At 39.2% G+C, this 15,984-nt stretch overlaps 1 protein-coding gene and 1 non-coding gene across 3 annotated transcripts in view; both read right to left on the bottom strand.

Annotated features, from left to right (window-relative positions):
• The window catches only part of iqsec2b (IQ motif and Sec7 domain ArfGEF 2b), a 52,924-nt gene that overhangs the window by 6,546 nt on the left and 30,394 nt on the right, over nt 1–15,984 (bottom strand). For both annotated transcript variants that reach the window (XM_086067772.1, XM_086067771.1), the window contains 12 exons: nt 11,569–11,869; nt 10,232–10,549; nt 6,789–7,852; nt 5,511–5,672; nt 5,311–5,433; nt 5,048–5,214; nt 3,877–4,016; nt 3,631–3,756; nt 2,562–2,661; nt 2,312–2,473; nt 1,671–1,865; nt 1,171–1,220 (listed from right to left, as the gene is read on the bottom strand). In XM_086067772.1, the coding sequence (XP_085923898.1) occupies nt 1,171–1,220; nt 1,671–1,865; nt 2,312–2,473; nt 2,562–2,661; nt 3,631–3,756; nt 3,877–4,016; nt 5,048–5,214; nt 5,311–5,433; nt 5,511–5,672; nt 6,789–7,852; nt 10,232–10,549; nt 11,569–11,869 (2,908 nt within the window). The remainder of the gene's footprint in view (nt 1–1,170; nt 1,221–1,670; nt 1,866–2,311; nt 2,474–2,561; nt 2,662–3,630; nt 3,757–3,876; nt 4,017–5,047; nt 5,215–5,310; nt 5,434–5,510; nt 5,673–6,788; nt 7,853–10,231; nt 10,550–11,568; nt 11,870–15,984) is intronic.
• On the bottom strand, nt 12,315–12,387 carry trnav-aac (transfer RNA valine (anticodon AAC)). Its single transcript has one exon. It is a non-coding gene; the product is annotated as a tRNA-Val (tRNA).

The following is a 15,984-nucleotide window of genomic DNA, read 5'->3' as shown; positions in this document are numbered from 1 at the left end:
CTGGGTAATTAATGGCCAAGTCATGTTTGGGGGGGGGGGGGGGGTTGTTTGGTACCAAAACCGAGCGATTGTATGTTTGTTTGTAAATTGGAACCAAATTTAGATGGGAAAAAATGGTCTGCAATCAAATTGTATGACAATCATGGCAGAAAGAAAAATTGCATTTTCCATCCAGATTTCCTGCCATGATGAAATGACCTAATCCAGTAAACAATAAACAAAGTCAACGTGCCGCATCTGATTTAGTGGATAATATAAAGTGACGTGAAAGGCCTGATCTGGCCCTCAGATCTTGAGTTTGACACCTGTGGTCTTCACTGTTGAATGCTCAAGTGTGATGAAAGAAGATGAAATAAAATAAGGTCACAGCGACAGTGTTACAAACAACTAGCGGTGAGTCATTGACACAATAAGAAGACAGTCAGGGTTCAAGGACACAATGTGAGATCATTTTTCAAAATATCTGACACTGCCTGATACCGTTTCTCAGGTCATACCATTATATTTACTTCTTTCATCTTTGTTCGCTGTGACATTTTCGAGCTACGGCGGCTAATTTCCCTCACAGATGTTCACCTTTTGTCCGAAATGGCTTACAACATACAGGACTGACATGTACACACATGAGCGTCATTTGAAAGGTGTGCTTTGACATCCTAGTAAAGGCAATGCAGAGGGTGCAAGACAGACAAACAGTAGAGCAACACTCTCAATTTAGGGGGTAGATGCAGGTCTCTTAATGCACATCAACATATGGAGATTTCAAACGCAAAAGATGACAGCGAATGTAAAATATGCTAATGACGTGAAGCAGTCTAAGTGAGGTGATGACGATGTCATGAAACTCGTCTGCGTAGTAACGTGTCTGTCGCGGACGATCCAATCGGGAATACTCGCTTAATTTTAAACTTAATTTAGTTCAAGCGAATGCATTTCTACACACTCACATGTTAATATATATTATTTTAATTTGTGAATCATAACTATTTACAGTTATGTGAAATGTTTTGGGCCTAGTCTGTTTTTGAACTAAATGATTTTGAGTTGTCTGGTGTTGCGATTAAATGACATCAAAGAATGAATTGGAAGATCTTTTCATTTGACTTAGTTCACAAAAATGGATATGTCTACTATTGCATTTGAACTCTTCATATCGTTTTTGAGACTTACTTCCATAGTACTGTCCAGAGAACCAACACTGTTCCTCCGACCACGCTTCCCTGCACCCCACCAAGAAGAGGAAAGTTAGCCAAGAGAGGAAGATTTCAAAGTTTGTATGCAAATTAAGAAATAGGAATGTTCTATAGACCTTTTCATGTTGTTCGTAAACGAAAAGTGGCAGAACATGACTTGAGTGCGTGACTACCCTTGACCTGAACTCAAAATGACGCACCTTTTCCTTCATAAAAATCCAAATTAAGACAGCGGAATCAGTGGCTAAGGAGGATAAATTGTAATTTGTAATTTAGCAAAACAAAAAGCGTGCTAACTAATGTTAGCTTCTACTTCTCTCTAGAAGAAGGGTTTGATTGCTTGTGGTGCAACCCGAGTTTCTGCCACCCGGAAGTATGTGTGATGCCATGGTGGAAAGGTCTACAGAACCAGAGAAGAAACTCGTATGAAGCCACCCATCCCACTTTGCAGCAAGGAATATCGAAGTTTCCCCACACCTGTCTCAGATAAGTCCCTGAGAGATGAGCTGAGTGCGGTGCGTTTGAGACCTTCGCCAACGGAGCAGTTGTCATCAAAACTCGTCCTTCCCAAGGTACCATTCACGATTTCACTCTTCCCACCAGCTCCACCTCCGACCACACCTCCAGTCAGCAAACTGGGCCGCATGACCCCTTTCTGCTTCTCTAACTCCGCTGTAAATATAAGACAAGTAAAGGGAATTGGACATATGATCGATCATTGACTTTAATAGAAATAGCTGTGTGGCCGCCTGCCCACCCAATCAGTGTGAAATACATTCAAATCATTTTGTTAGTGGTCATTCCTCCTCTCTCTGGAAGTATCCAATTACCACACGACAATTCAATAAATGTGTTACTGGTCGCTGTTTAAAAAAGAAAAAGAAAAAACACCTTGTTGCAACACTGTAGCTCTACCATTGGTTGTCATGGTAATACAAGCTGTACTTGGCATTTGCATGACAACACCCCCCCCCCCCCCCCAATGGAGTAATTTCAAACAAGGTGTGACAGTGCTGTGATTCTTTATCCTTTGTATGTTTAAAACGGAAGGATATCAGTGAGGCAACGTTGCAGGACGTGTGTAATTCACAAGAGTAACCAGTAGGTGGAGCACTTACATTCCACTCTGTATTTCTCCATCTCTTGCACTTCAGCAACACTCTCCCTGAGGTCACTCACAAAGCGGGTGCGATCTTGCTGACTGGGGGCCATGAAGACGATGAGAACTTTTCTTTCCCCACTCAGGACTGCGGAGGTCAGCCGGATACCGTGAGGATAATCTAAACGCAGAATGACAATTAGAAACAAAGTCATTGAATGACAATGAATTATGGTGGAAATGTGTAAAAGGAATAAAGTGTTTCTTACATGAGTTCTGGAACATGTGCACTTGCATCTCAACCAGAGGGAACGACTGTCTAAAACTGTACGTCACTGACGTTTTCTTCTTCTGAAAGATTTTGGTAACCTAATGCAGAGAATGAAGACAATTTTTATGAGAAAATAAGTTAAGTCTAAATCAACCGCGAGTCTAACAGTGAAGCATTTCTTTGATTTCCTCCGTTTTTACGAGTCGTCGTTGCGCTAATTTTGTTCTTTGACTTGCTACTTGTGGCAGTGAACTCAACTCACTTCGCCAAGGTTGTTATAGTTTACAAAAACAAATGAAAATAAAAAATAACAATTATAAAAATGCTTTTTTTTTTTTTTTTTAGAAAATGAAAACTACATCAAACATACAAAACTACGTATAATTATAGTGAAAATGTCATTTGTTTTTGTCTTTGTCAATTAATACATAAGCTTTTGGAGTTCATTTTAGATGTACGGTACTTATTTTGATTTTGATGTACGTCCCTACACATTGGTCCTGCTAGCTTAATGCTAACGCTAAATAGCATCGATGTTGCAGTAGGCAGTAACAACATATAGACAGACAGTAGAACAGTGCTCACAATCATTGAGTCTTCAACCCTTCATGTAGAACGACCACCATTTGTGCCATACTAATTATCTCAAGAGAGCAATTGAGTCGATATTATGAATTCTCTGCAATGAAGCAAGGACTGTCGAGAACCAAATTGGGAGTCATTATAACACCTCAATGTATATCTGACTTAAACTGCCCCCGTGTGGCCAAGACGAGTATGACAAAAAATCTATTTAATTATGCCATTACTCTCTGTTTTTCATATAAAGTAAAATGTTTTTATAAAGAAAACTATTTGACTATTTTTCCTCATTAAAATACACATTACAGCGTTTGCTGTTTTTGGGAGAAGACTGTAACAGATTAATGGCATTGCCATTCATTTGAATGGGAGAAGATTTAGAACAAATTAAATTTGCATTTCAAGGAACTACTGGATAATATTTTCCATGCATGTGTGAGCCCAAGAGGATAAACGGTAATGGAGCACCAAAAATGTCGCCTTACCACCAAAAGGTCGTTGAAGAGAAAGACCTCGCGCTGATGTAATCCCGTTCTCTGAGGTCTGTTGGTGTCGGGCACCTCGTACAGCTGGCAGCAACACACCAGCCGACGATGTGGAAGGGATAGCACCTAACAAGATAAATACAACAATTATATACCGGTGTATACAGTAGATATCATGTCATTAGTTACAAAACGGAGCAAAGTTCTTGCCCCGGAAATGATCATGAATTGAAAAGTGGCCCTCACAGGTTTCTTGCCCACAAGGACTCTTTCCACTGCCTGTACTTGAGACACATGGTCGTCATTGGTTCGCAGCTCCCATTTCTGTATCCGCTGGTAGATCCCAACCAGAAGGTCCCTGGGAATATCCTGACCATTATCTACGCCTTGGGTCGAATCAAAAGGAGGGATTGCTTCATTAAACAGATCAGATTATCGTACACAATTAAGAATGCTACAAAATCAATCCAAATGACGCACAAAATTGTACCTTCTAACAAATGGCTACTCGACAAGTGATAAGTGTGGTGTGCGGGCTCCCTCTAGCGGTATGTGAAAAAATCACTGAATTAATATAAATACATTTACAATACTTAAACAACCAAACATGATAAAAAAATGAAGCTTGTAGCAATGCAGACACCGTGTTTATTATTATTATTACGTATATTTTATATTTTACATATACCATACTTTTTTTTCTTACTTCTTATGTATGATATCCTTTTCCCTTTTCAAGTACAGTTCAGTTGTATTAACAATACAATACATTTGCACTATATCCTTAAAAATGGTTTGGTTTAAAATGTTTTTATTGAAGTACAGTTTAAATTAACTTTCATGAGTAATATATATTATATTAATAAGTTAAGCATCTAACTCTGCATACAGCCCATTGAGATCTTTTTAAATAATTGCGTTAAATAATAAATTTTTTACTCTTCATCTACAGCAAAAATTTACTCAGCTCAGTTGTATTTAAATTCAATGGTTAACTGTTTTTTTAATATTAAAGTATATATTTTTTAAGTTTTATATGCAATACATGTAGAAAGTTACTCTGATAATAACAATGTGCAACGAGAAGAAATAAAACTCCTGTATGCTCATTTGGAACATTTTGTAATTTGTGTTTGTAACATCACTTGACATCCCAACATTTGCCCACTATTTTATTTTTTCATCAATTTGAGATGAATTTTCCAAAATGATTGGTGAAACAACTACATTCTAATTTATCCATATTTATACTAACTGAAATGCATGAGAGCATTTAGACGACGCCCAGTGGTCATCATGGTCATCTACAAACATGCTTAACAAAAAAAAATCAATGAAAAGATGACACGTGACAGACAATTCCATGATTAGAGTCGTGGGAAGGCGACATTGTGTCATTTTGATGATCAAGCAGCACCTCGTAAATTCTTGATGAAATCCTCCAGCTTCATCTTCCTCTCGGCTTTGACGTTAGGGCTGTACATGTCCGTGTTGAGAAGGATTATAGCGAAGGCCAAGATGAAGATGGTGTCGGGGTTCTGGAACTGCCGAACCAGAACCGGATTACATACGCAGTATCTCTGGCTGCATGGGAGACATCAAACACAGTCAGCGTCGTATGGTGGCTCTGAAGTTGTGCTAACTTATACTACTGGTACCAGCTTGCAGTTTCTGACGAACCTAAAGGCCTCAATGAGCCGCTCCACTTTTTGTGCTTCCCCTTGAACCTTAATTTGAGCCTGGAACTTCCTCAGCGCGTCATCCAGGTCCATTCCGGAGAAGTCCATCTCATCAACCACACAGCTGAAATGGACACAATAGAAATATTTCAATTTCGGAGGAAACAACAACAAAAAGTTGCATTTCCTTCCTCTACCCACTCTAAAACATCTTTGTTGAACTGCTTCTGCCGGTTTCCCAGGAACTCTCCAACCATCTGCCTGCTCAGGCCTTTCCTCTCCAGGATGAATCGAGCAATCCCAACTGGAGTGTCTGACACAAAGCCTCTCTCAATCAGGTACTGGATTCCTTTTTCCGGTTTCCTGTCATTGAAAGAAACTTAAGTCTACTAGATATGCACTGACTGATTTCGCAAGACTTAAACGTTAATATCGCGCTCTGTGACAATATAAGCACCAAAAGCTCTTTTTTCACCAGAAAAAAAGTTTTTTCTAGCTTTTTCTGTTTTTTTTTGTAATCAGTAGAGATCCTGCACAAATCTCTGGTTTTGGAACAACAACAAAAACATCGAGCAGATGCAGAAGTGATTTTGATGCTAATATTTTTTTTGCTTTCGCCACATTTCAAACTATAGAATAACAAAAACAAGACTGAGAAAGGTCTTTGAACGGCAAAATAATTATATTTTAAGAGCAGAGATTCAACCCCAAATATTTTATGTAGAATGAATGAACGAAGGTGAACCCGCACCAGAGAGCTAAGGTCATTTTGCTCCGTTGTGTAACTACAGTAATTTCTGGACTATAAGCCGCTACTTTGCTCACTTCGACCCTGCGGCTAATACAAAGGTGCGGCTTATCCATCAGGTCACAAGGGGGCGCACTATAAAGGAAGCGCAAGAGCGTCAGGGAGAGCAAAACAAACCAAGTGAGCCCAAATACAGTAGGAGAGAGAACGAGAGCGAGACAATTTGCACCCTCATTACGGACGAGAAAGTAACGGGAACCCGGTGCGGTAACATTAAAACACCTGCGGCTTACAGTCAGGTGTGCAACAAACTTGAGTATTCCCCAAATTTAGCGAGCGTGGTGCGCTTTATAGTCCAGAAATGTATAAGCAAATTAAGTTTACTCAATGAGCTTCCCCCTGAGGGAATATCACCTCATTGTTGTAATTGTCCACATGCTTTCAAGAATAATGCAGGTTTCCTATAAATATTTTTGAGCATGTATAAAAAGCTTTGTGTTTCGTTAAAAGATCATATTGTCACCTCTAACCATCTGTCTGTGTTTTATTGGCTTGTCGGTTTATCCACGACAATCTCAAAGCAATGAAACGTCGCCATGTGTGAGGATCTAGCCATTTAAGTTTTATTACAGACCTGGATATCAAAGACAAGATGGTCGCCTGAATTATTATTTTTTTGACGTATATACTCGTCACTGGCAATAAACATTTGGATTCCAGTTGATTCTTACTTGTTGAAGAGGTTGAGACCTATGCGGTACTGGCGTCTTTGGACTACATCGCTGTTGAACGGCGGAGAGTCCCAGCTGTTACGGCTTTCTCGTTGATAGGTCTGCTTGCACAGCGGAGGCAGAGGTTCCCGAAGGCTGTCCTGAGACGAGGAACCGGAGCTGCAGTTGACTGTCTCATTGGAGTTGGTGGTTGAGTTCAGAGAGTCGTTGTCTCCATCCGAGCAACACGGTTGCTCCAACCCTCCGGAGGGCGGCGCTGTGGAGGAGGAGGAGGACAGAGGGGTGGTGGGGGGCTGTTGGGGCGATGAAGATGACGATGGCGTGTCAGGGTACTGATGGTGGTGGATGGGGTGGTGGTGGTGATGGTGGTGGTGGTGGTGCGAGGCCACCTGGTGGGGGATGTGCGTGGGGATGACTCTGCCTGGCGCTCGGATCTGACCCTGGGCGGCCGTTGCGGATGGCGAGCGAGCGCCTGTGTTGGGGGCGTGTTTGAGGGTTCCCTGAGGAGTGCCCGCCCCCACCCCAGGCTCCTGCTCGTACACCAGCTGCCTGGTTAGAGAGCCCCGGTCTGAACGGTCGCTCATGTCCACTGAGCTGTCGCTGGGCGGCTCAATGGTGAGGAGCGGCAGGTGTGCGCCCCTCAGACGGTAGTCCCTACACTCTGTGCACGGAGTGCTGCGCCGGCTGTTACTGCTGCCCCCTCCCTCTGTGTCCCTGCTGTCCTCCCGCACCCCGACGCCCCCGCCGGGGCCCCAGTATTCTGTGTCGGTGCTGCTGGGTGCCCGGTCGGGGGAGAGCGGGGAGGACGGCATGCCGTCATCCATGTAAAGCGTGACGTCGCTGTACGAGGTGGCCGTACTGTCTCCGTGCATGCTGAGTCCTCCTCCGACTCCTCGGGCTCTTTCGCCCAGACCGCGTCGGGAGGAGGGGTTGCTGCTGCTGCTCCACATACACTCTCCAAAATCTTCACTGGGACCGCCACCCTCCCTGCTGCCTTCATGGGAGTCATTGCGGCTCGTGCGGCAGGTCAGAGCATCGTCTATGGAGTCAGCTAAGGACTTAACCTGGACAGAAGACAAAGAAAAGCAGCGGTTACTAAGGTCATCCTTCTTGGACATTGTCATCAAACAGAACCACTCAAGTGCAATTGTGGTCCTCTAATTACCTCAGGATGTAACGATATCCAAATGTCACAACACAATATTATTACGAAATGAACCGATACGATAATTATCACAATATTGTGGTGGCGGTGGCAATATCAAAAAGAAAGCTCATAAAACTACATATATCAACCTTTGAGTTTTCTGCTATATCTATGCCACTATGCCAGAATGGTTGTCGCCCTCCGCCATCTTGAATTTTTTTTGTAAACAATGCAGTATCCCTTACCAAAAATAACTATATTTAAGTATACTTGAAGTATACTCAAAATTAGCAGAATATAGTTCCAGTTTACTTTTCTTGTACTTATTGAAAGTATACTCCACCAAGTAAATGTGTACTTGTAAGTATACTTAAACAAATACAAAAAAATTACATACTGTGCACGGTGTACTGCGCCGGCTGTTACTGCTGCCCCAAAACAAAACAAAACAAAACACTGGTTTTCAGGCACTTACTGTAAAAGTAACGGACCACAATTATATTTATTTATAAAGCAATAAACACCATGTGGCTGGATAGCCTACAGGTTAAGGTCGTTACCGTTTGATTCCTCTCAATTCATAAATGTTTGCTGTGGACATAAGTATACTACAAAGTATACTATATATATTAACTCATTCACTGCCATAAATTCGTCAAAAAAAAAGAAGATTATTAAAAATTAGGGGCAAGAGGCGATATGTAATTAATCGCATGACTTCACTAGTTAACTCGCGATTAATCACAAATTTAACATCTGTTCTAAATGTACAATAAAAAAATCTAGGTTTTCATACTCTTGTTAACAAAAGTGGGAAAAAAATGTAACTAATAGAAATAGTTCAAATGAATTTTTGACGTTTATAGCCGTCAATGGCAGTGAATGAATAAAAAAAAGAAAGAAATTATTATTACAAATTCAGGGCATCAGGCGATTAAAGTTTTTAATCGTAATTAATCGCATGACTAGTTAACTCGCGATTAATCACAAACTTCATATCTGTTCTAAATGTACAATAAAAAAATTCTAGGTTTTCTATACTCTTGTTAACAAAAGTGGAAAAAATGTTAAACTAATAGAAATAGTTCAAATAAATTTAAACTAAAGACCGTGTAGTGAATTCAGAAATTAGCTTTTAAATACATGTTTGTTATATAGTGGCTTGTTTGCTGTAGTAAAGCACTATAGTGTACAGTTAGCTAGCTGGCTATGCCTACACCCCGAAAAGGCATCGTCCCTGGATACCACAATTTAACTCATTCACTGCCATTGACGGCTATACACATCAACAATAAATTTTTACTCTTTCTAGTTTAACATTTTTCCCACTTTTGTTAACAAAAGTATAAAAACCTAGAATTTTTTTTTGTATTAGAACAGATATAAAATTTGTGATGAATCGTGAGTTAACTAGTGAAGTCACTTTAAAAAATTACGTTGCGATTAATTATGTTTAAAAATTTTAATCGCTCGACGCTCCTAATTTTTTTATAATTTTTTCTTTACAAAAAAACATTATTAAAAATGAAAAAGATGTGTTTTTTTTTAAAGACAAGGTTATTAAAAATTAGGGGCATCAGGTGATTAAAATTTGTAATCGTAATTAATCGCATGACTTCACTAGTTAACTCACGATTAATCAAAAATGTTATATCTGTTCTAAATATACAAAAACAATCTAGGTTTTCATACTCTTGTTAACAAAAATGAAAACAAAACTAAAACTAATAAAAATAGTTAAAAATAATTTTTGACGTCTATAGCTGTCAATGGCAGTGAATGAGTTAAAAAAAAACAGCTTAGTGTCATTATTTAAATTTCCACGCGATGAGGTTATCCTGCGGTGGAGCCCGCCACCTCTGTCCACCACCCAGGAGGAGCCCCAGAAAACCTGTTAGCCTGCGAGCTAGCTGTGGCTAGCGCCTCCAGTCCTGCGACAACTCGGTGGGATATATCCCACCACAATAGCTCCACAATTATCGTTGTCAGTCTTTCCGAAATGATCTGCACAAATGTATTTACAAATAAATCTTTGACTTTCCCGTTACAGGGTTATTAAGAATTCACCAGTGAGTACAGCACTCAGATCCAATTACTTATTCTCATGGGCAATTTGCCGCCTTGCCACTTTGTAGACGAATAAAGTTGCCAAAGCATAATGCTTTTACAGATCATCTTGCCAAAAATGTTTTCTTTGGATTTCTTTGACTGATGTGACTTTCTTGACTTCCCTCATGACACAAATGTGAACAAATGAAAAAGAAGCAGGTGACTTTTTAGAACAAAAACAGGAGACCTGTTTGCAGAAGGAGTCCTCCAAGTGGGTGTAGTCTCCCGGGCGATCGGCGTCAGGGGAATGAGGAGGGCCAATGGCTACACTGTGGGTGAAGTTTGTTTGCGTATGGGCCTGTTGCTGAGGCTGCCGCTCATCAAAAGAATACTGAAGCCTCATGTTGGACAGGATGATGCGACGTGTCATGCGACTCTCGGAGGCAGAGCTTCGGAGGCGCTCAAAGTTCTTGTTCATGCGATATTGCCTGAAGGCCGTCTGAATGGTCCTGGCTGCCCTCCGACTCACGAATGAGCCCCCGTACTTTCTCTCCAGCATTTCCACCTGGGGAGATCGGGAAGAAATGATGATGCAATGACTAGTTGGCGGCCTTGTACTGTAACAGCGTACAAATACTTTGCTGCTGGAATTAAATCAAATTTTCATGTATCTGCACTTTATTCTGGTTGTTAACAGCTTTTGTATCATGATTTAATGCTGCACTCCAATTCATTGTGATACTCATTCTGGTGTGTCCACCTTGGCCACGGGGAGACTTTTACCAAAAATATTTTTTTTGTTCAAATACTCTTAGTTTTACCCAAGTAACACTTTCCTCCCATGCACTGCATACTTCAGTTCAATTTTGACAAAAGGTGAGTCATGTAATTCAGGCTAGGCAAAACTATGTTTTTACAAAAAGCAAGCAGCAAACGACTGTATCAGTATCATCACTTTAAAACCAGAAACATGTCAAATCCTATAACATTTTGTATCGTCTTATTTTTATTGTTTAGTAAAATCCGTGTCCCTGGTATTAATCTGCATATTAAGTCAGTGATTAGTTATTTCCAGGGCTTGCACTAGTAGCTTACTGGAAATGGAAACTCGTTCATATGAATCAAGTTAATCAATAATCTGAATAGTTTTGAGTGACAAATATTGACACTTGACAGCTTCATGTAAAAAAATAAATAAAAAAAAATTAATAATAATAATAAACAGCTTTGGTGTTTAGTTTATTCAATATTACGTTTTGGCACTACTGTATTATTTTTCTTCCAACACACAATATGGTAGTGACAGTTTTATTGCAAGAATGACATAACAGGTTAAGTGATATTTATTTGATTGATTTATATTACCAAGTCAACAAAAATTATTTTGATGAAATTATAATGTTTCTCACATATATTTATCTTGGAGCCTTGACATGCGGAAATAAAACGGCTTGATCTAGTGGATAAAATGTCAAATATTTTGGGTAAAAAAAAAACATGCACGTGTTGATTTATAGTGCTGGCATGACAGTGTTAAGGGCCGTCGGCCATGTTTATGGACACTTTCAGTGCTGTCTTTGCTACCTTCTTATCCTGCAGATCAGTTGAGAGTTCGTAACTGTCAGAGAGAGCCTTGCATCTCTTGTTCTCCTCCTCCTCCTGTTTGCGAAGGGCTAGGCTGGCGGGTTGGTGGCGTGTTCGCAGCGCCCAGGCCAAGCTGGCTGAACTGGAGGCGGCCACGCCAGAGGGGCCCCGAGGGCCGGGGCCGGTCACGCTGCTGTTGCTGTCACCGTACCGCTCGGAGTCACGCAGGTAAGGCGTCTGGTTGAAAGTGCTGTCCTTATGGGTGCCTGTCTCCCCCGGACACTGCGACTCCACTTCCACACTAGAGAAGAAATAGTTTGCACTATTAGAGAAAACAATTTCCAGCAATTTTAAAATGGAACTAAAGCTATAGGTGCTTAGGGAGTTCATATACGGAACCAAAATTGGTCAAACACAGGAACATCTCAGTAAATCATTGTGGGTTCTTTGCCGTTGAGAGGCTGCATCAAAGCCTTCTGTATGCTCTAGCATTAAAAAAAACATAAAAAACGTAGAAATATCTCTTTGGGACACTTAAAACATTTAGAATAGAATGTATTGATACGTTTTGGGGCGCAAATGAGTTAATGACATTTTCTGTATATTTGTATTGTAGCTCTTGTTGTGTGTTCAAACAAGGACGGTTAAACAAAAGTTGTGAACCATCGATTGGAGAGACCACCTTTATTTCATCCGAGGATGCTACATTACTATCTTAATCACACAAAATGAAAAAAATAAAATGATGTTTCCGCCCGGTCTCGAACCGGGGACCTTTCGCGTGTTAGGCGAACGTGATAACCACTACACTACGGAAACGGTGACAACAAAGGTTACAATGTGTTTATTTAAACTGTTACACATTGATGTTGTACCAAACAAAAAGTTATTTTAGCTACGAGGGAGCTCCACTAGTCCCACAGTATACCTCGAAAATTATCATTAAATTATCATTAACATAAGCGATTTAGTAAATTTTACAAACCCATTGAATCCCAATTTTTTTCTAAAACCAGGGTTGAAGTCAGTACAGCAAGAATTAGAAACACGTAAATTAACAGGATTCGCATTCCAAAATCAGCACAATTACCCAAATTGTGTGTTTTTAAGTCCCCAATGACGCTTGACGGCGACACCCCCTTTGAGAGGCGAAGAGGGGAGGAGCATGAGTCTGATGGTTAAATTACCCTTTAATAACAACTCAAGTCACACTTTTCCTCCTCGCGGGGTGATGACGTCATCACACGGTGACTATTCTGACATCTTCAGGACCAACTTGAAACATTTTAGCGCTCTTAAAAATCTATATATTTTATCTGCACGGTTTTATCGAGGGACGACTATCGTTTTCTTTTGCCACTACTAAATATTGGTTTAGCTCCTAAATAAAGTCAGTTAGTAGTAGAGATAGACCAATATGTTTTTTTCAGGGCCAATATCGATTACTAGTAATCAACGAGGCCAACAACTGATATTTGAAGCCGATATTAATTTTCAGGGGAAAAAAGGGATATTGGTTTCAATTTTTTTTTAAATACTGATGACAATCTTGACTTTGTTGTAATGTGACATGTCTTAAAGCATTAATGCTTATTGAACAAATTTTCAAAAATGTATTGTTTTATTTTAGACAATATACTTCAATTTAAATTTCTAAAAAATGTTCAGGGAGCTCCCACGGTTTTTAGTACGTCTTAAAAAGTTAAATGGGAACTTAAAGAAGTAAATACCATAGCTCTGTTTTTTCCAAAATAAAATAAAACTGAAATCTTAAACTTCCATATTTCTTTGTTTTAATGTCGAACAATAACAAAAGGTTAAGATTCCCAGGGTCACCAGCATCTCTTATAAAGTGAACTGAACATTTAAATAAATAATTTCCGTCAGATTTTGAAAAAAAGGCTGATACCGATATTCGTCAAAATGCCCAATATCGGCACGATAATCGGCCAGGTCTAACCCTAGTTGTAGTTTGCTTTTGCCACTCATAAGGCGTCTTCCTTTAATAATAATATATCAATTGAAAGGTTAAGTGTGCCGAATATTCTGATTGGAGGTCCAGCAGCTCTAAAATTCTTATCTTAGATTTGGCCATGGTCAAAAGATAAGGAAGTTGACACTTTTTGTATTTAAACATTTGATTTTGTCCTGGCTGGTCCACCAATATTATATTATAAAAGGGCTATATGAAGTCTTAGGCAAAAGAAAAACAAAAAGAGCGTACAATATATTACATTAAAAGCTAGCGTGCTATACAAATTATATTGAAGCTTTTATTTGCTTAATTTCAACATAATGTTTGTTTAACAGTCAATAAAATGTTCTCCCCATTTCTTCTTTTTCCTTTTTTATTTTTTGGTATTTACAATTCCTCCCCCTTTGCTCCTTAAATAGAAAATCTGAGAAGAAGGAGGAGGGCTGCTCGGTTGCCGTTGGACCTTAAGTGGGTGGTGAGGCAGTTGTTCAGCTGAAAATGTTGTTGCCGTGGCAACGTATTGACCGTTATCACTACTGAGGTGGCTGTTGAAAGAAGACTTTTACAATACCTCATAGTTATCTCTGCCCAAATGAATTTAACAATGAAATTGTGACGCAGTCTTAGTTTTGGTTGCTTTTTTTGTCTCGCGTGCGAAATGGAAATTGGCCATTCGACAGATGGTATTTTTATACGGAAGCGTATTGCATTCACTTGGAAAAAAAAACCTCCTGTTTTTCTGACTAATTTTTTGGGAGAGCTTTTTTTTGTTGAATATTTTTATTTTCTGTTTTTCTGAATATTTTTATTTTCTGTTTTTCTGAATATTTTTTATTTCTGTTTTTCTGAATATTTTTTTCAGTTTTACTGAATATTTTTTTCATGTCAAAAAATATTCAGAAAAACAGGCTGAAAAAAATGATTCGGAAAAACAGGGGGAAATTATTTGTAAAAAAAACTGGAGAAAGTCAGAAATTGAAAAAAAAAAAAAGATTTATTTTTAAACAGAAAAAAAATTATTCCGAAAAACAGCTGGTGGTTCTGTTTTTCTGAGTATTATTATTTTTTACCTTTGAACTCCAGATTCGCTAATAGCGGAAGCGGACACTTTCCCGCCTACCTCCATATTCAATAAGATGGTCATGTTTACTTACTGGCTCTCAATAAAGGAATTAATGTGTATACTGTATTGTGGTTTCTTCGCTAATCTCTGAGGAGAAACCCCTTTAAAAAAATATTCAGAAAAACAGAAAAATAATTATTTTATAAATCAGGGAAAAATTACTGAATTTGTTTTTTCATATTTTTAAACAAAAACAAAATTACAAAAAAAACAGGGGGAAAAATTCAATAAAACTGAAAAAAAAACCCTAAAAAAAACAAAGTTCCCCCCAAAAAATTTGTCAAAAAAACAGGACTTTTTTTTCCAAGTGAATGCAATACGCTTCTGTAACGTGAACCTTGGGGATAAACAGGCCTGCTTGTATAAACATGTTTGTGAATTTTTTTGGGAGGGGCGGAGAATGCTTCAGATGTCATTTAGGGCTCTAAAGCAAGTTAAAGATGTAGAAAAACACTTTTTTCGGTATAACTGACACCAGTAGCAGACACCTCTGGCCCCATCTTGTGCATCTAATTAAAATTTTAAGACTCCACAGTGCCAGTCAGAGACTAAAGGTGTGTCTGACCTGAGAAGGTATCAATAATTTCTTGTACACCAGGGGGTATATTCATCAAACTGACTTTTGGGCTTACATACTTCAATTACGATTATTATTTATAATTCCAAAGTAACTTGAGTACAATTTGTGGCTCCTCTCCTCACCTCCGCGAATAAATGAAATGCCAGAGAGTGGTGAAAGTACATTTATGGAAAGCGTGAAAAGTCGCCTGCATAAAACATGAAGGTGTCCAGCCGTATTGCAGCAAGCATCTGCACTTCATCATTTATGCACGAGACACTCAGCGGTCCTCTTAAGAGTACCGGCGGGAGATTCTCTCAGGAGGCTCATTCACAGATTTCATCGCATCCAAAGCGTTTAATTGGAGCATGCAGCAGCTTGGACACATGCTGTAAAATAGCGTAACAACAACATGTGCTAATGCACAGCAAGTAGCATGAAGTGTTACTTGTTGCTTTGACTTACAAGATTGCGCTTGCAAAATCAAATCAATCACACATTTGGCCTTCACAAAGATTAGAATTAAGGTTTGGTAAAAAAAGTTGTCTATTATTGGACTAATAGAGGTTCTTATATCATATACTGTATAGATTACACCTGATGTAATGTATCACATTGTGTCGGTGTTTTGCGACTGCATTTTGATAGCTTAGCAATTAGCATGACTTCCCATCTTTCGTCTTCGTCTGCCACAGAAGCGATGATGAGTGACTTAATTTATATAATAATAATAATGATTATATAAATAGATAATAATTG

This window comes from Leptonotus elevatus, chromosome 2 (genome assembly GCF_054856555.1).
Source record: "Leptonotus elevatus isolate MCC_2025b chromosome 2, RoL_Lele_1.0, whole genome shotgun sequence".
Taxonomy (NCBI): Eukaryota; Metazoa; Chordata; class Actinopteri; order Syngnathiformes; family Syngnathidae; genus Leptonotus; species Leptonotus elevatus.
Note: the sequence above shows the minus strand (reverse complement) of the source record. Positions and strands in the feature narration are given on the sequence as shown.